Source organism: Hypanus sabinus, chromosome 18 (genome assembly GCF_030144855.1).
Source record: "Hypanus sabinus isolate sHypSab1 chromosome 18, sHypSab1.hap1, whole genome shotgun sequence".
Taxonomy (NCBI): domain Eukaryota; kingdom Metazoa; phylum Chordata; class Chondrichthyes; order Myliobatiformes; family Dasyatidae; genus Hypanus; species Hypanus sabinus.
In genome coordinates, this window is record NC_082723.1 from 51,310,105 (window position 1) to 51,333,341 (window position 23,237).

The 23,237-nt window shown below is 41.4% G+C and overlaps 1 protein-coding gene across 3 annotated transcripts in view; it reads right to left on the minus strand.

Moving 5' to 3' along the window:
- The window catches only part of abca2 (ATP-binding cassette, sub-family A (ABC1), member 2), a 532,256-nt gene that overhangs the window by 112,065 nt on the left and 396,954 nt on the right, over positions 1-23,237 (minus strand). For 2 of the 3 annotated variants that reach the window (XM_059994305.1, XM_059994307.1), the window contains 6 exons: positions 22,531-22,706; positions 20,685-20,805; positions 14,989-15,270; positions 5,471-5,686; positions 5,252-5,354; positions 4,129-4,454 (listed from right to left, as the gene is read on the minus strand). In XM_059994305.1, the coding sequence (XP_059850288.1) occupies positions 4,129-4,454; positions 5,252-5,354; positions 5,471-5,686; positions 14,989-15,270; positions 20,685-20,805; positions 22,531-22,706 (1,224 nt within the window). The remainder of the gene's footprint in view (positions 1-4,128; positions 4,455-5,251; positions 5,355-5,470; positions 5,687-14,988; positions 15,271-20,684; positions 20,806-22,530; positions 22,707-23,237) is intronic. The other variant, XM_059994306.1, reaches the window with a different exon arrangement.

Below are 23,237 nucleotides of genomic sequence, written 5' to 3' on the forward strand. Positions count from 1 at the left end.
GGTGGATACATATGTTAAGTCAAGAGTGGTGCAGCTAGTGTCCCAAAGCACAAAGGAGATGCTCAATATCAGACGAAACAACAGTTCAGGAAGCAAAAAACAGAAGTAAATGGAGTAACCCACTTAACCTTCAAGTGCGCTCTGAAATCCAGCATGCAGAGTGATAGTGATGATCTCAACCCCTTGTCAATGGCAGTTTTCCTCAGCCCTCAATTCCCTGATCTTTTAAAAATCTTATCTACTTCATCTTTAAATTCTTCTAGCCATTGAGCTTCCACAACTCTCTGGGTAGAAAATTCCAGATATTCACCCTCTTTGTGAAAAGAAATTCCTACACAGCTCAGTTTTAGATAACCACCCTTTCATTGCTCTTCCTTTTCATGCCTTGTGGTGCATCGGGCAGCATTTGCCGTTTCCTTAGCACGTCTGTTTTTTACGAAGTCAAATCGCTAGCTTGACAGTCAACCCAGCACAGATGAAAAGAGTGCAAGGAGATGGCTGGATTTGAATCAGGAACCTTTAGCCTTGAAGTCTGGTGCTGATGCCACTGTACCACCGGATGGATAAACTACCCTCTCATCTAATAACAAAATCTCTCAAGTTCAAGACTCTCCCACTCTAGAAAACCAGTAATTTTATCAAATTTATATATATTACTTGAGATCCATAAACATGCCTGTCCAGGTAGACCCATTGTTTCTGCTTGTTCATGCCCCACTGGCATTTATTTCAAGGGTAATAGAATATAGAAACAAGGAGATAATGCTGAGTCTTTATAAGTCTAGTCTAGTTAGGCCACACTTGGAGTATTGTCAAGAGTTTTGGGCACCATATCTCAGAAAGGATGTGTTGTCATTGGAAAGAGTCCAGAGAGGTTCACGAAGATGACTCCAGGAATAAATGGGTTAACATCTGAGGAGTGCTTGGCAGCTTTGGCCATGTTCTCACTAGAATTTAGAAGAATGTTGGGGGGGGGGGGGTGCAGAATCTCTTTGAAACCTAGCAAATGTTGAAAGGACTGGATGGGGAGGATGTGGAGAGGGTGTTTCATATGGTGGGGGCATCCAGAACGAGAAAATACAGCCTCAGAAATGAGGGACAACCCTTTAGAACAAAAGAGAGGAGGATACTTTTTTGCCAGAGGGTAGGGAGTCTCTGCCACAGGCTGTGGTAGAGGTCAAGTCCATGGGTATATGGGTATACTTAGAGAGAAAGTTGATAAGATTCCTGAATGGTCAGGGCTTCAAAGGATATGGCAGGAAGGCAGGTGTATGGGATTGAGTGGGAACAGGGATCAGCCATGGTAGAATGGTGGAGCAGACTCTGTGAGCTGAATGGCCTAATTCTACGACTTCTGGTCTTACTACGTTGGAGAGTTTCCGCTGACCCGTTATAATGTTCATGGATATCACAGTGTAAACAATGAGAAACTTGCTAAAGATCACATCACAAAGACAGGGGTCCCAGTTTTACAGGAGTTGAAACATTATTGTTTAATGTGTATAAAGGAGATGCTTCATCAAGCACTGACAACTTGTACACTGCTCCTCTGTTACATTTGACAAGTAGATTAACAACTGTGTTTGGAAACCATGGACTGTGAAATTAGTCAAAAGGTACAGTACAGGTGTAACACTTGTTCTGCTTACAGGGATAAGTGCCAGGAGGAAGATCGGTGGGAAGTGACGGGGGGGGGGACGAATGGACAAGGGAGTTGTGTAGGGAGCGATCCCTGTGGAAAGCAGAAGGGGGGAGGGAAAGATGTGCTTGGTAGTGGGATCCTGTTGGAGGTGGCGGAAGTTATGGAGAATTATATGTTGGACCTGGAGGCTGGTGGGGTGGTAGGTGAGGACAACTATCCCGAGTGGGGTGGTGGGTGGATGGGGTGAGGGCAGATGTGCGGGAAATGGGAGAGATGCATTTGAGAGCAGAGTTGATGGTGGAAGAATGGAAGCCCCTTTGTTTAAAAAAGGTCCCACCGACCTCCCTCCTGGCACTTGTCCTTTTAAGCGGAACAAGTGCTACACCTGCCCTTACACTTCCTCCCTCACCACCATTTAGGACCCCAGAAAGTTCTTCCAGGTGAGGCGACACTTCACCTGTGAGTCGGCTGGTGTGGTATACTGTGTCCAGTGCTCCCAGTGTGGTCTTTCATATATTGGTGAGAACAGACACAGACTGGGAGACCGTTTCACTGAACAACTACGCTTGGTCTGCCAGAGACAGCAGGATCTCCCAGTGGCCACACATTTTAATTCCACGTCCCATTCCCATTCTGATATGTCTATCCATGGTCTCTACTGTCAAAATGAATCCAAACTCAGGTTGGAGGAACAACACCTTATATACTGGCTGGGTAGCCTCCAACCTGATGGCATGAACATTGACTTCTCTAACTTCCGTTAATGCCCTTCCTCCCCTTCTTACCCCATCCCTGACATATTTAGTTGTTTGCCTGTCCTCCATCTCCCTCTGGTGCTCCCCCTCTTTCTTTCTCCCTAGGCCTCCCGTCCCATGATCCTTTCCCTTCTCCACCTCTGTATCACTTTCACCAATCACCTTTCCAGCTCTTAGCTTCATCCCACCCCCTCCGGTCTTCTCCTATCATTTCGCATTTCCCCCTCCCACCACTACTTTCAAATCTCTTACTATCTTTCCCTTCAGTTAGTCCTGACGAAGGGTCTCAGCCTGAAACGTCGACAGTGCTTCTCCTTATAGATGCTGCCTGGCCTACTGTGTTCCACCAGCATTTTGTGTGTGAAGGCAGGAGGGAAAATGGATGAGAATGTCATCCCTGTTGCACAAGGTACCTTGTGCACATGAAAGGCTTCGAGGAGGAGGAATGGGAGGTCTGTTTGTTTGAGATGGAATTTGAGAGACATTCGGAAGGTGGTGTGTGCATTCCCAGAGACCAAGGGTCCAGTGTGAGAGGGGCAGGCAAGTTCAAAGTGAACTCCAACTTAAGTACTCTGTTTGAGAGTAATGAGACCTTTTTGTTCTTTTTTTCTTTCATTTAATAATTCTTTGCTTAAATTAACATTCTTAAATTTACTTCTTTATAATTGTATGCAGTGTATGATCTGCTATTTCTTTCTGGGAGCAGTAAATCATACGGCATTCCCACAAACTGGGGTTCAGGTGGGCGAGACATTCCAACTTCATGGATTTGGCGGGACCAAAGTTGTATTTATCCTAGATGAGCCAAGCCCGAGAACAGTGGGTCTCTCGTCGCGGTATCTAGTGGCTATTTAATAAGGGACTAATGAGCCAGTTTTCCAGAGATGCCTAGTAAAAATGGGTGTCTCTCATCCTGGAAGATACGATGGATATAACGAGAGGAGCATGGGAAGTACTTGGTCACAATGCCCTCTGAGGCTATCATAAGTGTGGTAAGAGTTTATGAAACACCCGATCTTGCTCTGCTTCACTTTTACATATTTGTACGTTATTCTTGCCAGGACATAAATAAACCCAGGCCAGGCTTTGGCTTGTAATCTCTCAATAAGAGCAACTCTCTACTTTAACAATTCTGATCCTTCCATGTTACAGTGGCAGGCATCTTTGAGCTCCAGAGTCACAGACATGAATCTTTTCCTAGAATCACTATACATCATTAAGAACCCCCACCACCCAAGACATGCCTTCTCATTGCTACCTTCAGGGAGAAGGTACAGGAGCCTGAGTCATACATTCAAGGATTCACGAAAAGCTTCTTCCCCCTCTGCCATCCGATTTCTGAACATACATTGAACCATGAACACTGCCTTACTACTTTGTTATTTTTATTTTTGCACTACTTACTTAATTTATTGTAATTGACATTTTCCTATCATTATGTATGACATTGTGCTGCTGCTGCAAAGACAACTAATTTTACAACATATGCCGGTGATATTAAATCTGTTTCTGATTACTTAAAACCATGTTATCTTGTACTCTTTGGTGCTTCCGTTTGGACAAATGCTGGTTTAGAGTGCAGGGAGAAGCTAACAACACCTTATGAATAACACAATCAAGTAGTTCTGTACGATCTATTTTGATTGTTCCTAAGAATCTGCCCTGAAAATGTCAGAAATGACTATACTCCTATGAAATATTGCTTCTAGGAACTCTTCCATGATTACAAACCTTTCATTGTAACAGGTGATGTCAAATTCCACATGTGCATTCCTTCGTCAGTTCCAGTGTCGGGAAAATCTGACGGAGCAGGTGACGGGGGCAAAGGAACAAAATTTGAGAGTGGTAGGCCTTGCGTGAAAGAATCCAGACACATCGAGTCGAAGTACTTGGACGCCAGCATCTTAGTCTCGCTTGTCGATAGATTCAAGGTCTGTACCAACTGGTCTAATGTGTTGTTGTACGGTGTCTTTAGGACGCAGGTCGCTCCAATCCCCGAGGGCAGATAGAAGGTGTTGGTCAATTGTTGGGGGCTGGCATCAGGTGATAACTTTATCCTGGGTTGGAATAAAAACAAGGTTATATTCAAGATAACCTGTTCATTGTGGTTTTAATTCTGTTTTACTACATTATGTATTCTTCCAAACACGATTAGTGAGCGGCAGGAACTCACAAAGTGCTGTTCTCAGGTGCTGGTTAGGATTAATTAATGTGGACTGCAACACCAGAAAGTTTTACTTGGAGATTAGAAACAAAAAGCTATGGTATAATTTACCTACAGTACTCAAAAAATAGCACAGGTCTTGAAAGACTTGACTGTCAAGTTGTTTTAATCGATCATTCTATTTCATTTAAACTTGTACATGTTATAGAGTTATTGAGTAAAACAGCCTGGAAACAGGCCTATGGTCTAATTCATCCATGCCAACCCATCAACGCTGGTCTCCTTGCCCACACTTGGCCATATCTCTCTAAACATTGCCTATCCATGTAACTATCCAAATGTCTTTTAAAGGTTATTGTACCTGCTTCAACCACTTTTCTTGTTCTATATATGTACTACTTCGTGTGAAGAAGTTACTCCTAAAGTTCTCTTTGAATCATTCACTTCTCATCTTAAACCTACTCTCTCTAGTTTCTGATTCCTTTTCCCTGGAAAAAGTCTGATTGCAATCACTCTGTGTATGCTTTTCATGAGCTTAAACACCTCTGTAAGGTTACCCCTCAATCACTTATGTACCAAAGAATAAAGTCTTAGCTTGTCCTTATAATCCCACCTTATCACTCCAGCTCACAATTTTGTAAAATATGTACTATAATAAATTTTGGCTAAGGCAAGCAGCATTAAAGATACCTGTACTCATTTCTCTCTTCGTCTGCATATGGAATGAAGTTTCCTCGAGGTTGTGTGTAGTTGTGGTACTGGGATGGGGAAAGGATCAGAGGAGGCAAGTCACCTGTAACGATCAAACAAATGGCATAAAAACTCCAGAGGTGATAACATTGAGATGACTCTTCTAAAAATCGTGGCAGCAATGCAAGGTCTCAAGGCTCACACATCAATAATAAGTACCTATTTCGGGAACTGAGAGTGCCACTGTCATTGCCACACATACAAAGAATGCTGGGAGCAAGATCTGCGAGAAGATACTCTTGGTATTGCGTTTGGCACAATGGTAACGCTTCACGATCAGCCCGTAGAACTGACACAGCTTCAGCCAAGAACCTTCCAGTTTGGTACTTCCTTGACCCTCCAGAACAACACTCTTCAGGTCTGGTTCTTGTTCTGCTGTAAAGAAAAGGCAACAGGAAATGGGAATCAGCATTTAGGACGTTGTCAATTCATAAAACTTGAGTTCAAGAATTCATTTAGGATCATACATCCCCCATGAGCACGTTCGTCATTCATGAGGATGATGGCTAAACTAGTGTGACCATTGTGTACTTAGACAACAATGGCCTGCAACATATCAAAGATATTCCCTTGGATCTCACCACCCCTCCTCTCACTGCAACTTGAAACATGCTGGTTTTCCTACATCTTACTAATTCTGATGAAAGGTTATTGCCTCGAAGATAACTGCATTTCTGTCTCCACAGATGTCAGCTGGCCTTAGCATTTCCTAGTTTTATGCTGGTTGAAAATAGTTTTCTATCATTTGAAAATTACTATCATTGTAGAAAACTAGTATTCCATTATCTTCTCCCTGGCATTTTCCCATTACAATCCATTTGTCCATCCTCATAACCTTTCTAAGGAGGCACCACTTTCCCATGCAACTTCCCATCAACTGTGTCTGTTTGGTGGCACTTACTGATTAAAGGATTCCTGAGTTTCTAAATTCTGGTATAATTGTCAATGTTTTAAACCAATTTCTATCTTCCTCTTCCTCCTCCAATCTGCCTCTCAATGTCACATTTCTAGACTGGTTGGAGCTTATACAATTAGCATTCATAAAATTTTAAGCTTTCGTTCATCTGAATGATGGCAGAATTTGTACACAGGAGTATTTCCCACAAATGTACCTTTTGAAATCTCCCCACACAATATCCCAATTGAGGTGTACATTATAGAAACAGGCCCTTCTGCCCATTACGTCTTATGTTGACTATTCTTCCCAATGACACTAATCCTCTTTGTCTCATCTTTTCAAGTGCTTATCTAAATGTCCCAAACATAGTGGTCATATCTGATTCCACCACACCATTTGGCAACAAAATCCAGATAAAAAAAAACTTTCCTCTGAAATCCACTTTAAAACTCTTTCTCATCTTGAAGCTATTGTTGGATCTGTTTATTTTCTGATCCTCGGGGTTCTTCCAGGAGTCAGGAATGACTAGGAGTCTTAATTCAAAGATTTCAATTTATTTCAAAGTACAAGCATACTTACAAATACTAAGCAAACTAAATAAAGAGCTGAGAAATGATGCCAAGGTAAATGAACAGCAAAGATAAAAGAATAAAAGACTCTGAAAAATCCATCACCTTTTATAACCCAGATAACAGAAATTCTTTAGATTGAAATGAACTAGTTAATAGGCTACATAATTAACAATTACATCATATGGCTAATGTGCTAATACTGATCCAATGAAAACTGAGAAAGGTGATAAACCGTTAGTTTAGCTGCTATACCACTTTCTGCCAGTGAGTGGGGATGAACCACCACATACTATGAAAAGTACATCAGTTTGTTAAAAAGTACGAATCTTATAAAAATGTATTATTTTTTAAAATGCAGCGGTTTCTAACATTATGTCTTCTTGTGTCTGATAGCCCTACCATGGGACAAAGATTTGGAAAATCTGTGTCAATGTGAAGCTGGTGCCGTGGGATGGAAGTACAGCAGGAATGTAGGCTAATGTGCAGATCAAGCTGGCTGTGCAGCTGGAGCAAAGAGCTGGGAATGTGTGTAGTAGAGCAGCCAGAGTCGTAAACTCAGACCGTGGAAAGTTCTGCAGCTGGAATCGTGAGCTGGTGAAAGGAACAGTGCTGGGTTTGGGTTTGTGAAGCTGGGTGAGGAATGACAACAGAGAAAGTGGACAAGGACATGTGTGCCAGCTGGCTGTGGAATCAGGAATCGAATGTATATAATATAAAATAAAGCACTCTTTTCTAAATTTACCAGGGATGTAGGTTCCACATTAAAAGAAACAACACTGACCATGATCATTCCTCTTAAAGCTTTCTCTGAGTGTTGCAATTCCACAGAAAACTATTTTGTGACTGTTACCTAAACTAAAAAGTGTGAGCTTCAGATTATTATATCCCAAACAAGTGTATTTTTCTACAAAGTTTCAAGCTTGAAAGTGCAAAAGCTAATGCTAGAAATAAACAAAAATTACTAGGGTGTTTAAAGAGACTCCCATCAGTTGGAAGGCCGTTGGCTTCATAATGGTTGAAAAACATTTATCCAGTCCTTCACTTGCCATGAACTCCACTTCTCAGATGCATTCAACACAATTACAGGCTCTTCAAGCCCCCTGAGACTGTGCTTTCATTTACACTGATCCTTTACCAAGCCTATTTTATTTTCCCACCACCTCCCCTCACATTTGACCACGTAACTACAGTTATAAGCAATTTACAGTGGCCAATTAGTTTACCAAATTACATCTCTTTGGAAACTGGGAAACCTATACAGTCACAGGCAGCATGTGGCAAACTCCACACACTGTAGATAGCACCAGAGGTCAAGACTGAACTTAAACCACTGGTACTGTGAGATAACAACTCTAGCAGCTGCATCACTTTGCTACAGATTTGCAAATTACCGTTGCTTCTACATAGGACAGTATAGCACAGGAACAAGCCCTTCAGCACAAAATGATGTCCCAAGTGAATTATAAAGGTACTTAAATGCTGAATTAAACTAAACTCTTCTGCCTGCACAACGTACATATACCTCCATTCACAGATCAAGGTGTCTATCTAAGAACCTCTTAAGAATCTCTATCATATCTGCCACTGCTACCACATCTGGCAGTGCATTCCAGGCACCCAGCACACTCTGTGTATGAAAACACCCTGCCCTGCATCTGTCCTTTGATCTTACCACCCCCACCCCCCGGTACCTTAAATACATACCCTCTGGAGACATTTTAAATCTGCAAAAAGAATACTGCCTGCCTGCCCTATTTAAGTCCCTTGCAATCTTACAAAATTTGTACATAGTTCTATACCAGGTCTCCCCTCAGCCACACTGAAGAAAACAACTCCCAAGTTTGTCCAACCTCTTCTTATAGCTCATGCCTTCTAATTGAGGCAGTACTGTGGGTAAATCTCTTCTGCACTCTCTTCAAAGCCTCCGCATCCTTTCTACAACTGGACAATCAAAATTGAGCACAATACTCCATATACAGCTTTATAAAGCTATTACCTCACTTCCTGACTCTTGAACTTCATCTTGGCTACTGAAGACAAACATGTCTTACACCTTCTTTACCATCACATCAATTTGTACAGCCACTTTCAGGGTGCTATGGACATGGACCCCAAAATTCATCTGTACATGAACAATTATGTGTCCTGCCATTAACTGTACAGTCCCTTTACCTTTGATATATCAATTCTCTTCTGCCACCACATCACCCCTTCCTTCTTGAATCTATAATGGATCCCCATCTCCAAACTGCATTACATGAGCACAATAAATCTTCTCTGTGTTCCCTCATTAAGTTCCTTTTTACAAAAGAAGTACTGTAAATTTCCCTTCAATTTTCAGGCTTCATCCACTGACATGTCAGAATGAAAATGCCAATTTACCAGCTTAAATTTAAACAAAATTATGTTATAACAGTAAGAATCTGCCCTCCACTCACTACGGAGTTATAAACATCGTGTTATTGTTCAATTATAACACTGAACAATGCTTTGCATACAAATTCAAGTTTATTGTCTTTCAGCTGTACATATGTATACCGTCAAATGAGACAATGTCACTCTAGACGAAGATTCACAATGCCGTACATATAACTCACAAACATAACACCTAAAGTAATATAAATACAAATAAATTAACAAATAATAAGATGCATGTACAACATGATTTAGAAAACAAACAGAATAATGGTACTGGCTGCTTATACGTGATGAAACCTAGGCGGCGATAAGGAGAATAATCTTGCAATCCGAGAGAAGAAGCTGTTTCCCAACCTAACAATTCTCGTCCTAATGCTACGGTATCTCCTGTCTGATGGTAAGGAGGGGGCGTGTCAAAGAGATTTTTGATGGATAGGAGGGATCATAGAAATGCCAAGGGCTCCTGATGGGTAGAAGTGATCCTCTCACCAGTTCTCACAATCCTGGCATTCAGATACCTTGCAATTCCTGCACCAGACAAAGATGCAGCTGATCAGGACACTCTCAATGGCACTCCTGTAAAAGCTGGTTAAAATGGGGGTTGGAGTGGCAGAGCCTCACTCGCCTCAATCTCCTCAGGAAGTGTAGGTGCTGCTGTGCTTTTATTGATCAAAGAGGTGGGGTTGAGGGACCAAGTGAGATCACTGAGTCTGTGCACTCCCAGAAACATGCTGCACCTAGCTCTCTCCACAGGGGAGCCATGTTTGTGCATGAGGAGTGTTCAGGCTGCACATTCCTGAAGTCCAGAATCATCTCTTTGGGTCTTGTCCACATTGAGACTTACGTGGTACTTGCATCATTCTACCAACTGCTTTACCTCCTCTCTATATGCTGTCTTGCCATCACTGTTAATGAGGCCAACCACTGTTATGTCATCAGCAAACCAGATGATTCAGTTTGAACTGGATCTAGCAATGCAGTCATGAGTCAGCAGAGTAAACAACTGCAGCTAGAGATGCTTCTGTCAACAACAGACTGACTGTGGCCTTTCTGTTAAGGTCCAGGATCCAGTTACAGAGATTGGTGTTGAGACCCAAGGAGGGCAATTTATTTACCAGCTTCTGGGGTGCAATCACATGGAACTCAAGCTGAAATGATAAGCAAATGGAAAGGACACAATGCAGCAGGAAGATGTAATTTAATGTGATCCAAAACCAGCTGCTCAAAGCTCTTCATTATTTTTGAGGTTAGTGCCATCGGACAGTAGTTGTTGAGTCAGGTTACTGTCTACTTGGGCATGGGATGACGGTGGCCATCTTGAAGCTCAAGGGGACAGTGGACTGTTCCAGAGAGCTGTTGAAGAGATCTGTTGGAACTCCAGCTAACTGGGCTGCACAGTCCTTCAGCACCCAGCCAGGTATGTTATCAGGCCCAGCAGCTATACATGGGCTGACCCTGACTAGGACAAAATGAGTGCCTGCTCCTCGGGGGGATGTGGTGGGAGGGTCTTCCTTGAAAGCACATCATTCTGTGCATCAAATCACACATAAATGACATTCAGCATATCAGGAAAGAGAAACGTCATGTCATTGACGCACAGGATGGACTTGTATTCTGTTATGGTCTAAATGCCCTGCCACATGCACATCGCAACCTCAATGTCACAGAAATGACTGTATATTCTCTGTGAATAATCCTGCTTTGCCTTCCTGAAGATGCAGGAAATGCAGTTCTTGCTGATCTGGGAGCTGTCTTATCTCCTGATCTGAAGCCACCAGCCTGATCTCTCAGCCGTGCCTGGGCCTCTGCTGTCATCCTTAGCATCTGGCTTCTCCTCACACAGATAAGTTTAATAATAATGATGTCTTCATTGCACCTCTCTGTGCAGCGAGTCACAGATCTCACACATTCATCTATGTTAATGTGATGGCCGTAGGTAGCCACCTCCTTGAACATTTTCCAGTCTGCGATTTCAAAATAGTCCTGTTATGCTGAGGTTGCTCCTCCTCGCCGGATCTTTATTTCCCACTGAACTTGCTTGACATGTTTAATCAGTGGTTAGTATGCAGGAATTAGCATAGTATCAGTGCTGACTGCCTGCCTTTTCATCAGTGCCGGAGATGGAGTCTGTGAGCGGCCGATCGAAATGTTGCTTGCTGTGGCAGGCGGGGAGTCCTCTCTGCCTTGTCAGTGTCCCTCTCTTTCAGTGAACATCAGTGATATTGGCGGATGGCATTCTGGTTCTGCGTTTATGGACTGTACACATGTTTCAGACTTACGGTTTTTATCTGCTGAGTTTTTTTAAAAATCGCCTGTTCCTTTTTCATTTTGTTGTGTGAGGGGAGGGGGATTGGGGGTTGATGTTTTGTGAAGGGAGGGGTTATTTTTCAGAGATGACGTTCCTGTTCTGTTTCGTGTGGCAAAAGGAGGGTTTTGGGGGTTGATGATCAGGATGCCATTCTTTTTTGTGCAGGGGTGCCGGGTTTGATGTTTCTCTCTGAGCAACTTTCATGTTCTTTCTTTGTTTCGTGGCTATCTGGAGAAGACAAATTTCAGAGTTGTATATGGATACATTTTTTGATTACAAATGATACACGAGCAAGAAGCAGCTTTGTATGTACCAGGGATGTTGGTATAAACCAGATCTGATGTATTCAACCTCTGACTCGATATAAGACTTTTCTGAACCGGTCAGTAGTTTGATTGGAAAATACTCCAGTACACTTGGAGCCAATTTTTATTGTGACCGCTTAATTTGTATCTCAGTAAAGTTTTACTTGCTTCATTTAATGAGTTGGAAGTAAAGATTAATGACAAAGGTCTTGCTATTGAATACATCTTCTTGGAAGGATTCCCAGACTGTAGATGGGAGTACGGTGCTGTAGTATGTGAAATAAATGCTGCAGACTCAATGACCGTGTGACCCACATATCAGATATACAGGCCAGATTCTCTATTTTTACAGTGTCATGTGAGAACGCATTGAAAATGTTGAAAACATCGGCCACTTATAACAACCATGGGTGAAGCAACATGAAATACAACTTCACTGAGGAGATTATCAGAACTATTTAAAAAGTTTAAAAACAAATCAAATGTATGCAAAGCTGTGGGGAAAGGACAGGAAAGGTGAGGCAAATTAGTTCTTTAAAACAACATGCACTGTATCCTTCTGTGCTATCGGACTATCAAAATCATCAGAACAGCAAAATTACATTGAAGTTATAGTAAACAGCAGCACATTGGCCAGCATCTAAAAAACTCTGATACCAGAGTATAAAGAAAGCAGCGATATTAAATACCAGATAAAAGAAAACAGAAAAGGGTGAAAAAAACTCAGCAGATCTGGTGGAACCTGTGAAGAAACACAACATTTTGGTTCAACTGTCTTCAACCTGAAATGCTAACTCACTTGAGTTATTATTTTACTTCTTGGATAGAATGATAGAATAATCTCCTAAAGTAGGAAATTCCTATAATAGACAATAGACAATAGGTGCAGGAGTAGGCCATTTGGCCCTTCTAGCCAGCACCACCATTCACTGTGATCATGGCTGATTCATATACAATCAGTACCCCGTTCCTGCCCTCTCCCCATATCCCTTGACCCCACTATCTATAAGAGCACTATCTAACACTCTCTTGAAAGTATCCAGAGACTTGGTCTCCACTGCCTTCTGGGGCAGAGCATTCCACATATCCACCACTCTCTGGGTGAAAAAGTTTTTCCGCATCTCTGTTCTAAATGACCTACCCCTTATTCTTATACTGTGGCCTCTAGTTCTGGACTCATCCATCAGCGGGAACATGCTTCCTGCCTCCAGTGTGTCCAATCCCTTAATAATCTTATATGTTTCAATAAGATCCCTTCTCATCCTTCTAAATTCCAGTGTATACAAGCCCAGTCACTCTAATCTTTCAACATATGACAGTCCCGCCATTCCGGGAATTAACCTTGTGAACCTACGCTGCACACCCTCAATAGCAAGAATGTCCTTCCTCAAATTTGGAGACCAAAACTGCACACAATACTCCAGGTGGGGTCTCACCAGGGCCCTGTACAGCTGCAGAAGGACTTCTTTACTCCTATACTCAATTCCTCTTGTTATAAAGGCCAGCATGCCATTAGCTTTCTTCACTGCCTGCTGTACCTGCATGCTTGCTTTCATTGACTGAAGTACAAGAACACCTAGATCTCGCTGTACTTCCCCTTTTCCTAACTTGACTCCATTTAGATAGTAATCTGCCTTCCTGTTCTTGCCACCAAAGTGGATAACCTCACATTTATCCACATTAAACTGCATCTGCCATACATTTGCCCACTCACCCAACCTGTCCAAGTCACCGTGCATTCTCATAACATCCTCCTGACATTTCACACTGCCACCCAGCTTTGTGTCATCAGCAAATTTGCTAATGTTACTTTTAATCCCTTCATCTAAATCATTAATGTATATTGTAAACAGCTGTGGTCCCAGCACCAAACCTTGCGGTACCCCACTGATCACAGCCTGCCATTCTGAAAGGGACCCGTTAATCACTACTCTTTGTTTCCTGTTAGCCATCCAATTTTCAATCCATGTCAGTACTCTGCCCCCAATACCATGTGCCCTAATTGTGCACACTAATCTCCTATGTGGGACTTTATCAAAAGCTTTCTGGAAGTCCAGGTACACTACATCCACTGGCTCTCCCTTGTCCATTTTCAAAGTTACATCCTCAAAAAACTCCAGAAGATTAGACAAGTATAATTTTCCCTTCATAAATCCATGCTGACTTGACTGATCCTTCTGCTATCGAAATGTGTCGTAATTCCCTCTTTTATAATTGACTCCAGCATCTTTCCCTCCACTGACGTCAGGCTGACCGGTCTATAATTCCCTGTTTTCTCTCTCCCTCCTTTCTTGAGAAGTGGGACATTAGCCACCCTCCAATTGCAACATTATTGCAACAGAGATACATTGACTTAAAAACAAAAGAATTTCTGCAAATGTTGGAAGTTTAGAAAAAGAAGCTGAAAATGCTGGAAATTCAGGACAGCAAACTGCTCTTCAAATCTTTGCTCAATCAATTAGAAAATCATCTCTCTATTCAATTCTACATGTAATATACAGCTTCATGTTACAAAAAAAAGAATGAAATAAATTGTGTCAGAATCAGGTTTATTATCACCAATACATGCCATGAAGTTTGTTGTCTTTGTGGCAGCAGTACCATCTAATACATAATAGAAAAAATATGAAATGCAGTAAAATATATATATATATACACACCCACACACACTCTCTCTAAATAGTTAAATAAGTAGTGCAAAAATAGAAATAAAAAATAGAAAGGTAGTGTTCATGGGGTCAATGTCAATCCAGTAATCGGATGGCAGAGAGGAAGAGGATGTTTTTGTATCATTGAGTGTACCTCCTTCCTTTTGTAAACAATTATGTACAACTGCTTTCATTCATGAATCTTAAATAAAGAAACCTCCAGTGAAGCAGTCATATACCCAACTTGGAGTTAATTGAAGCATGAATTTAGCATCGATACCTAGGTTGCTCCTGCAAAAAAAGATTTGGTTCAGTTTATCAGCTACAGTTAGAGTTGAGATGGGGCTTAAAGAAATTAAAAATGGACTAACTCTACTTGAGGAACTTTTCTTGATCTTACACATTTATCTGTGAATGCAAGTTGCTGGAGTCCTTAAACCAGAAGTCAAATAGAGTTGTTTGCTTGGTGATTTTTCAGCTCCAGAAAACACAAGGTACTATTGACATTTTCAGTGGTTATCCACATACCTTGTAAACTGAGATTGTCTGCATCAGTCAAGTTATCAAAGAGAGGCGTGTAGTCTCCATAGAATTCAGAATAACCACCCATTTCATCGCCTCGAACGGAACCAACTGAGGAGGAAGAGTGGACAGACGTCTGGGACTGGCTGAGTGTGGCACATGTGACCAAATTGCTCACATTCACGTTCATCTGGCGTGAGCTTTCTTTAGGAGGGGTGTCTTTGTGTCGGCCGTTTCTCTGGTCTGTCTGTGGTGTCGCTATTCCCTCCTTCCCCGAATCTTTGTCATCTTGAAAAAAAGAAACAAAAACATATTCTGTGATTTTTGAAATATGTGAAATATTTTCACCTATCTTGAAGCTTTGTTAAGTCTCTGATTGCCTTTGAAACTTGCCTAACTTCCCATGGGAGGGGGTTCAAATTCAATTTCGTTCTTCTCATAGGCAGATATTGTTGGGGTATAAAGACCATAACAATTTGCTTTTCACAGCAGCACAGTACATTACAAACATGACAAAGTTAAATTTAAATTAGCTTAAATAAATTGTGGAGCAGATTCAACAGGCCAAATGGTCCAATTCTGCTCCTGTATCTTACAGTCATAACTTATACATAATTGTAAATGTTACAATTAAATATTAGATGGGAAATGAGATATTGCCCCATGAAACTGAAGTATTCCCTCCCTACTTTTGCATTCAGTTTTTGAAGCAATAATCTACAATAATTACTGATCATTTTATTACTGTTTCACGTAACAAGATTATAGTGAAAAGTTTTTGTTTGCATGCCATCTAGACAGACCATTGTGTACACAAGTACATTGAGGTAGTACAAAAGAAAAACAAAACACAGAGTGTAGTGTTACAATTATAGAGAAAGGGCAGTGCAGATAGAAAATAAGGTGTAAGGACCAGAACAAGGAAGATTGAGAGATCACAAGTTTATCTTTATCATACAAAATGTCCATTCAACAGTCTTATAACAGTAAGGCAAAAGCTGTCTTTGTACCTGGTAGTTCAAAGTTTAACGTTTATTTACAATCGAAGTATGAAATATACAACCTTGAGATTCGCCTGCTTACAGGCTTCCACAAAACTAAGAAGTCTCAAAAGAGCCAATTTAAAAAAAGACAACATGCAGAGAAAGAGTAAAAAAATTGCACAAACAATAAAGTAAGCAAATAGCTTCAGAACTGAAGTTTTACAGAGGACACAGTGCAGATGGAGCAGACCACAGTCTCAGTTTATAACAAAGTTGAGTAAACATGATGAACGCGTGATGGTATATGATCCCAAGATTTTCTATCTTCTGCCTGATTGGAAAAAGGAAACAAGAATGTGGGGTGGGAAGGGACCATGGCTATGTTGGCTGTTTTACCAGAGGAGAGAGAGGTGTAGATGGAAACAATGGAAAGGAGGCTGCTTTTTTTTTGTGATGGACTGAGCTACATTCGTAACTCTCTAAAATTTCTTGTGATCTGGGGCAGACTAATTGCCTGCCAGGCAGTGATGAAGATGGCTAAGATGCCTTCAGTGGTGCATCCCTAAACAATGGTGAGGTTCATGTTTGCTTTACCAATTGTTTGCATATATGCCTTTTACAAAATGTGCACTGACAACCAGATCTCCTTAACCCTAATGCACCCCAAAGCTCGGCAATCTCTCACCTTTTAGACAATAAGTTTTTTATATAAGAACTACTACAGTGGTTAGGGATAGTGTTAGGTAAATAGGAGCAGTTTCCATTAGAGGTTGGTTCAAGGGCTCACAGACAAATGGCTTTCTTCCATGGCATTGTGATCAAATGGTTAAATTAGACAACTGAAATACAAATCATTGCTCTATTACGGGGTTAACAATATCAAAAATAAAAATAGCCACTCCTTAAAAAAATATGTCAAGAGAAATCTGTTAAAATCCTGTCTCTTAATGTTGAAAACTATATCTGTGTTTTCAATTAGTATCATTGATCTCAAAATCTTAGTGAACTTGGCACAGCAAATAACCTAACTCCATAATGTGGAAGGAGGTGTGACCAGTACAAATGACCAGTTGCACCTGAAACTGAGGGGGACCAATATTCTCGTGGGCAGGTTTGTTAGAGCTGTTGGGGACGGTTTGAATTCATTTGGCAGAGGGTTGGGAACTGGAGTGAAATAGGATGGATGGTAAAAAAAAAACAAAGACAGCATGCAGTCAGACTGTAAGAAAGGGCAGGCAAATGCTAGGACAAAATTGCAACCAGTAGGGTGAGTATCAATCAGTGCATTAGGAATGCAGAATCAAAAAGGGAAGAAAATATAGTACTCAAAATATTAGATCTCAATACATGGAGCATAAGAAGCAAAGTGGATGATCTAGTTGCACTATTACAGATTATCAGATATGATGTGGCCATCACTGGACCATCGCTCGAGGACAGTTGTCCAAGATTACAGCTTGTATCCGAGGAATAGGAACGTAGGCTGGGGTGGGGGGGGGGGGGGGTGCTGTGGCTCTGCTGGCAAAGAAGGGCATCTGATCAGTAGAAAGATGTGATATAGGATCAGAAGATGTTGAATCCTTGTGGACGGAGTTCAGAAGCCGCAAGGGTAAAAGGACCCTGATGGCAGTGGGCGTTATGTAATAAACCAGAGGAGATTAGGAAGCTCAAGGTAAAAAGAACCCTTAGAAGGCAATGAAGACAGTATGATTGAGTTCTACTTGAAATCTGAGAGGGAGAACGTAAAGTCTGATTTAGCAGTATTTCAGTGGAGAAAAGTGGTATGAGAGAGGAGTTGGCCAAAGTAAATTGAAAGGAGATGCAGGCAGGGATGACAGCAAAACAGCAATGGCATGAGTTTCTGGGAAAAATGAGGAAGGTGCAGGATAGATAAGAAGATTGATGGAGGGGCAGGTAGTGTTGAGGAAACAGGTAGGCTGCAGAAGGACTTAGAGTAGAAGAATAGACAAGAAAGTGGCAAATTAAATACAGTGTTGGAAAATGCATGGTCATGCATTTTGGTGGAAGAAATAAATGTGTAGACTATTTTCTAAATGGGGAGAAAATCCAAAAATCTGATTTGCAGAAGGACTTGGGAATCCTTGTGCAGAATACCCTAAAGGTTAACCTTGCAAGTTAAATTTGTGATGAGGAAGGCAAATGCAAAGTTAGCATTCATTTCAAGAGGTCTAGAATACAACAACAGGGATGTGAAGCTGAGGCATTATTAGGCACTGGGGAGGCCTCACCTTGAGTAGTGTCAACAGTTTTGGGCTCCTCATCTAACAAAAGATGGGCTGGCATTGAAGAGGGTTCAGAGGAGGTTCACAAGAATGATTCTGGGAATGAAAGAGTTATCATACAAAGAAAGTTTGATGACTCTGGGTCTGTACTCACTGGAATTTAGAAGGATAAGGGACGATCTCACTGGAATCTATCAAATGTTGGAAGGCCGAGACAGAATAGATGTGGAAAGGATGTTTCCCATGGTGGGGAAGTCTAGGACAAGAGGGCAAAGCCTCAGGATAGAGGGGTGTCCATTTAAAACAGAGATGCAGAGAAATTTCTTTAGCCAGATGGTGGTGAATTTGTGGAATTTAATACCACAGGTAGTTGTGGAGACCAGGCCAGTGGGTGTAGTTAACGCAGAAATTGATAGGTTCTGGATTGGACATGGCATCAAAGGGAGAAGGCCGAGCAGTGAGGCTGAGGAGGGAAGAAAGGATCAGCCATGATTGAATGGCAGAGCAGACCTGATGGGCCAAATGACCTAATTCTGCTTCTTTGGCTTTTGGGTTAAACTGTTAATGGGGTAGGGGGAGCTCATTCAATGGTGTAAACTCTACAATTAAGCCAATTTGATGATATCCCTAATATGTGGAATTATTGTGAAGGCCAGTGTTCACAGTATGCACAGAAAGCCAGAATTATCATATTGAATTTTTTAAAGAACTACCATGCGGCCTCAAAGCACCTATCACAAACTTTACATTTTCACAGATGTTAATGTCAGAAGTGACTTTAGGATATCCCAAAAATCACCTAATGCATCTAAGCTTCCACATCGACTTACTTCCATATCCCATGGTATTCAAAGCAGATTTCAAACTGTTACACTTACTGAAATTTATGCCAAATATTATATACACATTATACTGTAATTACCAGCTCCATGTATCCATTAAATTGCTGAACTGGATATTTTACATTGTTGTAGAGGAAACAAGAGGAAATATTAGACTAATATATTCTGTATATGCACATGACTCATCTCTTATAAACCCACTCCTGCTCTGTATTTTAGAGTCATAATCATAAAAGAGTACAACACAGAAACAGGCCCTTTGGCCCATCTAGTACATGCTGAACTATTTAAACTGCTTAGTCCCATTGACCTGCACAGGAAGTATAGTACTCTATACCTCTACAATCCATGTACCTATCCAAACGTATCTTAAACATTGAAATCAAGGTCGTATGCAGCATTTGTGCTGGCAGCTCATTCCATACTCTCCTGACCGTCTGAGTGAAGCAGTTTCCCCTCATGTTCCCCTTAAACTTTTCACCTTTTGCCCTTAACCCGTGACCTCTGGTTCTAGTCCCACCCAACCTCAGTAGAAAAAGCCTGCTTGCATTCACTCTATCTATATCCCTCTATCAAATCTCCTCTTAGTCTTCTATGTTGCAAGGAATAAAGTCCTAATCTATTCAATGATTCCCTTGAAGGCAGGTCCTCCAGACCTGGCAACATCCTTGTAACATTTCTCCGTACTCCTTCAACGTTATTTACATCTTTCCTGTAGGCCAGCGATCAAAACTGCACACAGTAATCCAAATTAGGCCTCACCAATGTCTTATACAACTTCTGCATAACCTCCCTACTCCTGTACTCAATACTTTGATTTATGAAGGCCAATGTGCCAAAAGTATTCTTTACAACCCGATCTACCTGCCTAATAAAAATTTTACATTTTATTAAAGGTCTTCTGAGTAAGGCCACTTCTGAAAGATGGCACTCCCAACATTCCACATTCCCTCTACACTGCTCGTGTTAGAACACTGGAGCCTGAACCCAAGCCTTCTCATTCATAGATGTGTCTATTACTGGTGATACACAACAGATTTAGTGGCTCGCAACACAATGACTCTTGGTGGCCTCTTAAAGAGTGGTGAAAACTGGAACATTGAGCAAAGTTGGTCAGAGACATGTTGAGTCATCAAAGGCTGCCCCCTCCACTGAAGTAGATGAACTCAACCTGTATTTTGTGCCTCGCAGCACGAGAGTTTTCACTTTAGTTGCTGTTCACATAGCCCGGGGAACACACAGGCCAATGTGGCTTTAAAATTTGCTGGAGAGCCCCACCTTTTCAGAACCCTAAAACGCTGACTCACAAGAATGCTGGTTATGGAAAAGTAGGTTGTGGTCAAAGGTTCAAAGTTAACAGAACCCAATGTGAAAGCAAGCAAGGAACATTGAAATTAAATATCATAATGTTCATTGGATCATGGACTGGATTGCCCCAGTCTTAAACATCCCGGAAAGAATCGTGAATCACTTATTGTATGAAAGGTTCTTTATAAATACATAACATTATTGCATTGCGTATTTGGAGCCCAAACTGGCTCCTGACAACCAACTTCCATTGGTCAATGACAAAGTGAGACTTAAGAATCAGCAAAAATAAAAGTTACTCTTGGCTTTAGTTCTTTGCTCCCTACCTATGTCACTGTTCTCCAAGGACTGATCTTCTTCAGAAACTTTCAAGAAAACCTCCTCTAATGTAGTGTCCATTAGACCAAAGCTAGTCAAATTCAGGTCTTCCAGGTTCAGATCGAGGGCCTGCAATATAAAAACATCAATTCATTCACAAATCTGACATCTGGGGCTCACAAAATTTTTTATGCCATAGATCAAAACCATTAAGCAAGGGGTCTGTGGACCCCAGGAGGAGAACTCCTGTCCTACATCACTTCTTCCACTGTTGTCACTCTCTAATTGCTCCAGGTGACCATATATCCTTGTATACTGGTTATACCCATGGTCACCCTGATTTTACCCTATCATCCTTCCCTCAGCTTACCAGGCTTGTTTTTGTGTTTTTTTTTCCCCCCAGTTCTTACTCAGAGCTTTTAACCTGAAATACTGATTGATTTTTTTTCTCTCTCACAGGTGTGGCTTGAACCTGCTGAGTACTTCCATTTTCTGTTATTATTTCATTTTACTCAGTCTCCCTATGATCTTCTTTAATGAAATCCTTCAGTCAGAATGGAGCTGCCAGCAAGGGGCTGCATCTATTCGAACCTTGCCTTGTGTTAGTTTGTTACAGGGCCTGCCAATGGGGTGTTGTTATGAAGCAGACTCCTCTGGCACAACAGCTCAAAATGAAATTCCAGGCCATGAAGATATTGAGACTTGGAAACACTCACATTTGGATTCATTTCATTATTTTTTTCTTCTATCGTTTACCATCCACTTTACATTTCTGTGTTGTAATGTGACTTGGTCTAGGCTAGGGCAACATTAAACTCAAAGTGTACAGTATGGAATTGCTAAGCATTCTATCAAAACCAGCTTGCGTCATTATAAAGGGGCTGGTGACCCACAGTCCATGAACAGTGCAACAAAGACTATGAATTCCAGCAAACATACTTAAAAACTCCAATACTGTCAGCTAACAGAAGAGTAATTGTGCATTACTTAAATATTCTTAAAACTGAAAAATATTAAAAACAATTAAGTTTTAGCTTAAAAAATTAATAGATGTTCCATTAATGTCTGAATATTTGCAAATTTCAGACATTCACAGTACTTGATTACTCTGTTGAATAGGAGCAACACAAACAGCATTCTGGAAGATCTCAGCAAGTCAGGCAGCATCTATGGAGAGGAATAAGCAGTGGCCTGTTTAGAAAGGAGCTACTTGCAAATCTCACAAAGGCCACAATACAAGTGCTTGATCTTCATAACATTTGTCCCCGTCATCCCCCCTGTTGTAGTCATAGAAAAGTACAGCACAGTAACAGACACTTTAGCCCATCTGATCTGTGCATACTATTTAAATTACCCACTCCTATCCACCTGCACTGGGACCATAGCCCTCCATACCACTACCATCCATGTTCCTATCCAAACTTCTCTTGAACGTTGAAGTTGAGCTAGCATTCACCACTTGCACTAGCAGCTCGTTCCACACTCTCACGACCCTCTGAGTGAAGAAGTTTCCCCTCATGGTCCCCTTAAGCTTGTCACCTTTAACCCACAAACTCTAGTTGTAGTTCCACCCAACCTCAGTGGAAAACCCTGTTTGCGTTTACCCTATCAGTGCAGATATATTATTTATCTTGTATAAATCTGATGGGCAAGAGCCTGTGCATAGAAAATGCCCTGAAACACAATGAATGACTTATTGTTATATCCTGCCTGCAGCCGCTTCACAACCTGGAAAGGATAACGAAAGAGAAACATCATGGGGACAAAAGGGAAAAAGTAAATGAAACGGCTCATTAAGCTTTACTTAGAAATTTCATTTCATTATAAGGACTAGAAAATACAAAAGATTGTTACCTGGAAAAGTCTCTCAAAGCATCCCTTTTTCACAGCTTCTGAAGGCAGAATGTAAGATATCTCTGTGTTCGTATCTGAGACCAAGATGGTGGACACCACGTACTTCTTAATAAACTGGGTGACCTTGGATTCCAAGCAGGCAGAATGCAACGAAGGACTGAGTTCTTGTCCAGAATCTAAAAGATACACAGTGCAAAATAGACAAACAAATAGATTGTAAGTTTTAGGCTCGTTTATCAAGCCGAGTATACAGTGTGGGACAAAGTGGGGGAACAGGGAAATGGAGGGAACAGGGAGGTGAACTGGTAGGTGATGGGAGGAGGGGCAGGGAAGAGGGAGAGGGATTTCAAAGAATGATTGATTGCAAAGGTTGGTTTCTTCTGAATCCTGACAGAAGTAAGAGGTAGAGAAAATATGACCACCTTGCACCATGGCAACGAGGCTACCAATTGGCTTACATCTGTAGGAAAATCCTTGGCAGGATTCTATCTAGTTCCCTACCCATGTATATAGTAACATTAGCCTCTAATATATCCCAGTTTGTTATCCAGGCTTCCAATGTGGGAAACTGCTTGGAGCATTATGCAAAAGGTCATCTCCTTAGGCAGATTGATCACTTGTCTCTGATCAACCAGGAGTCCAGACCATTTCCCCCAATTGATTTCTACAGAGGATATGGTGGAAAATTCCTGTACACTCCTCTCACA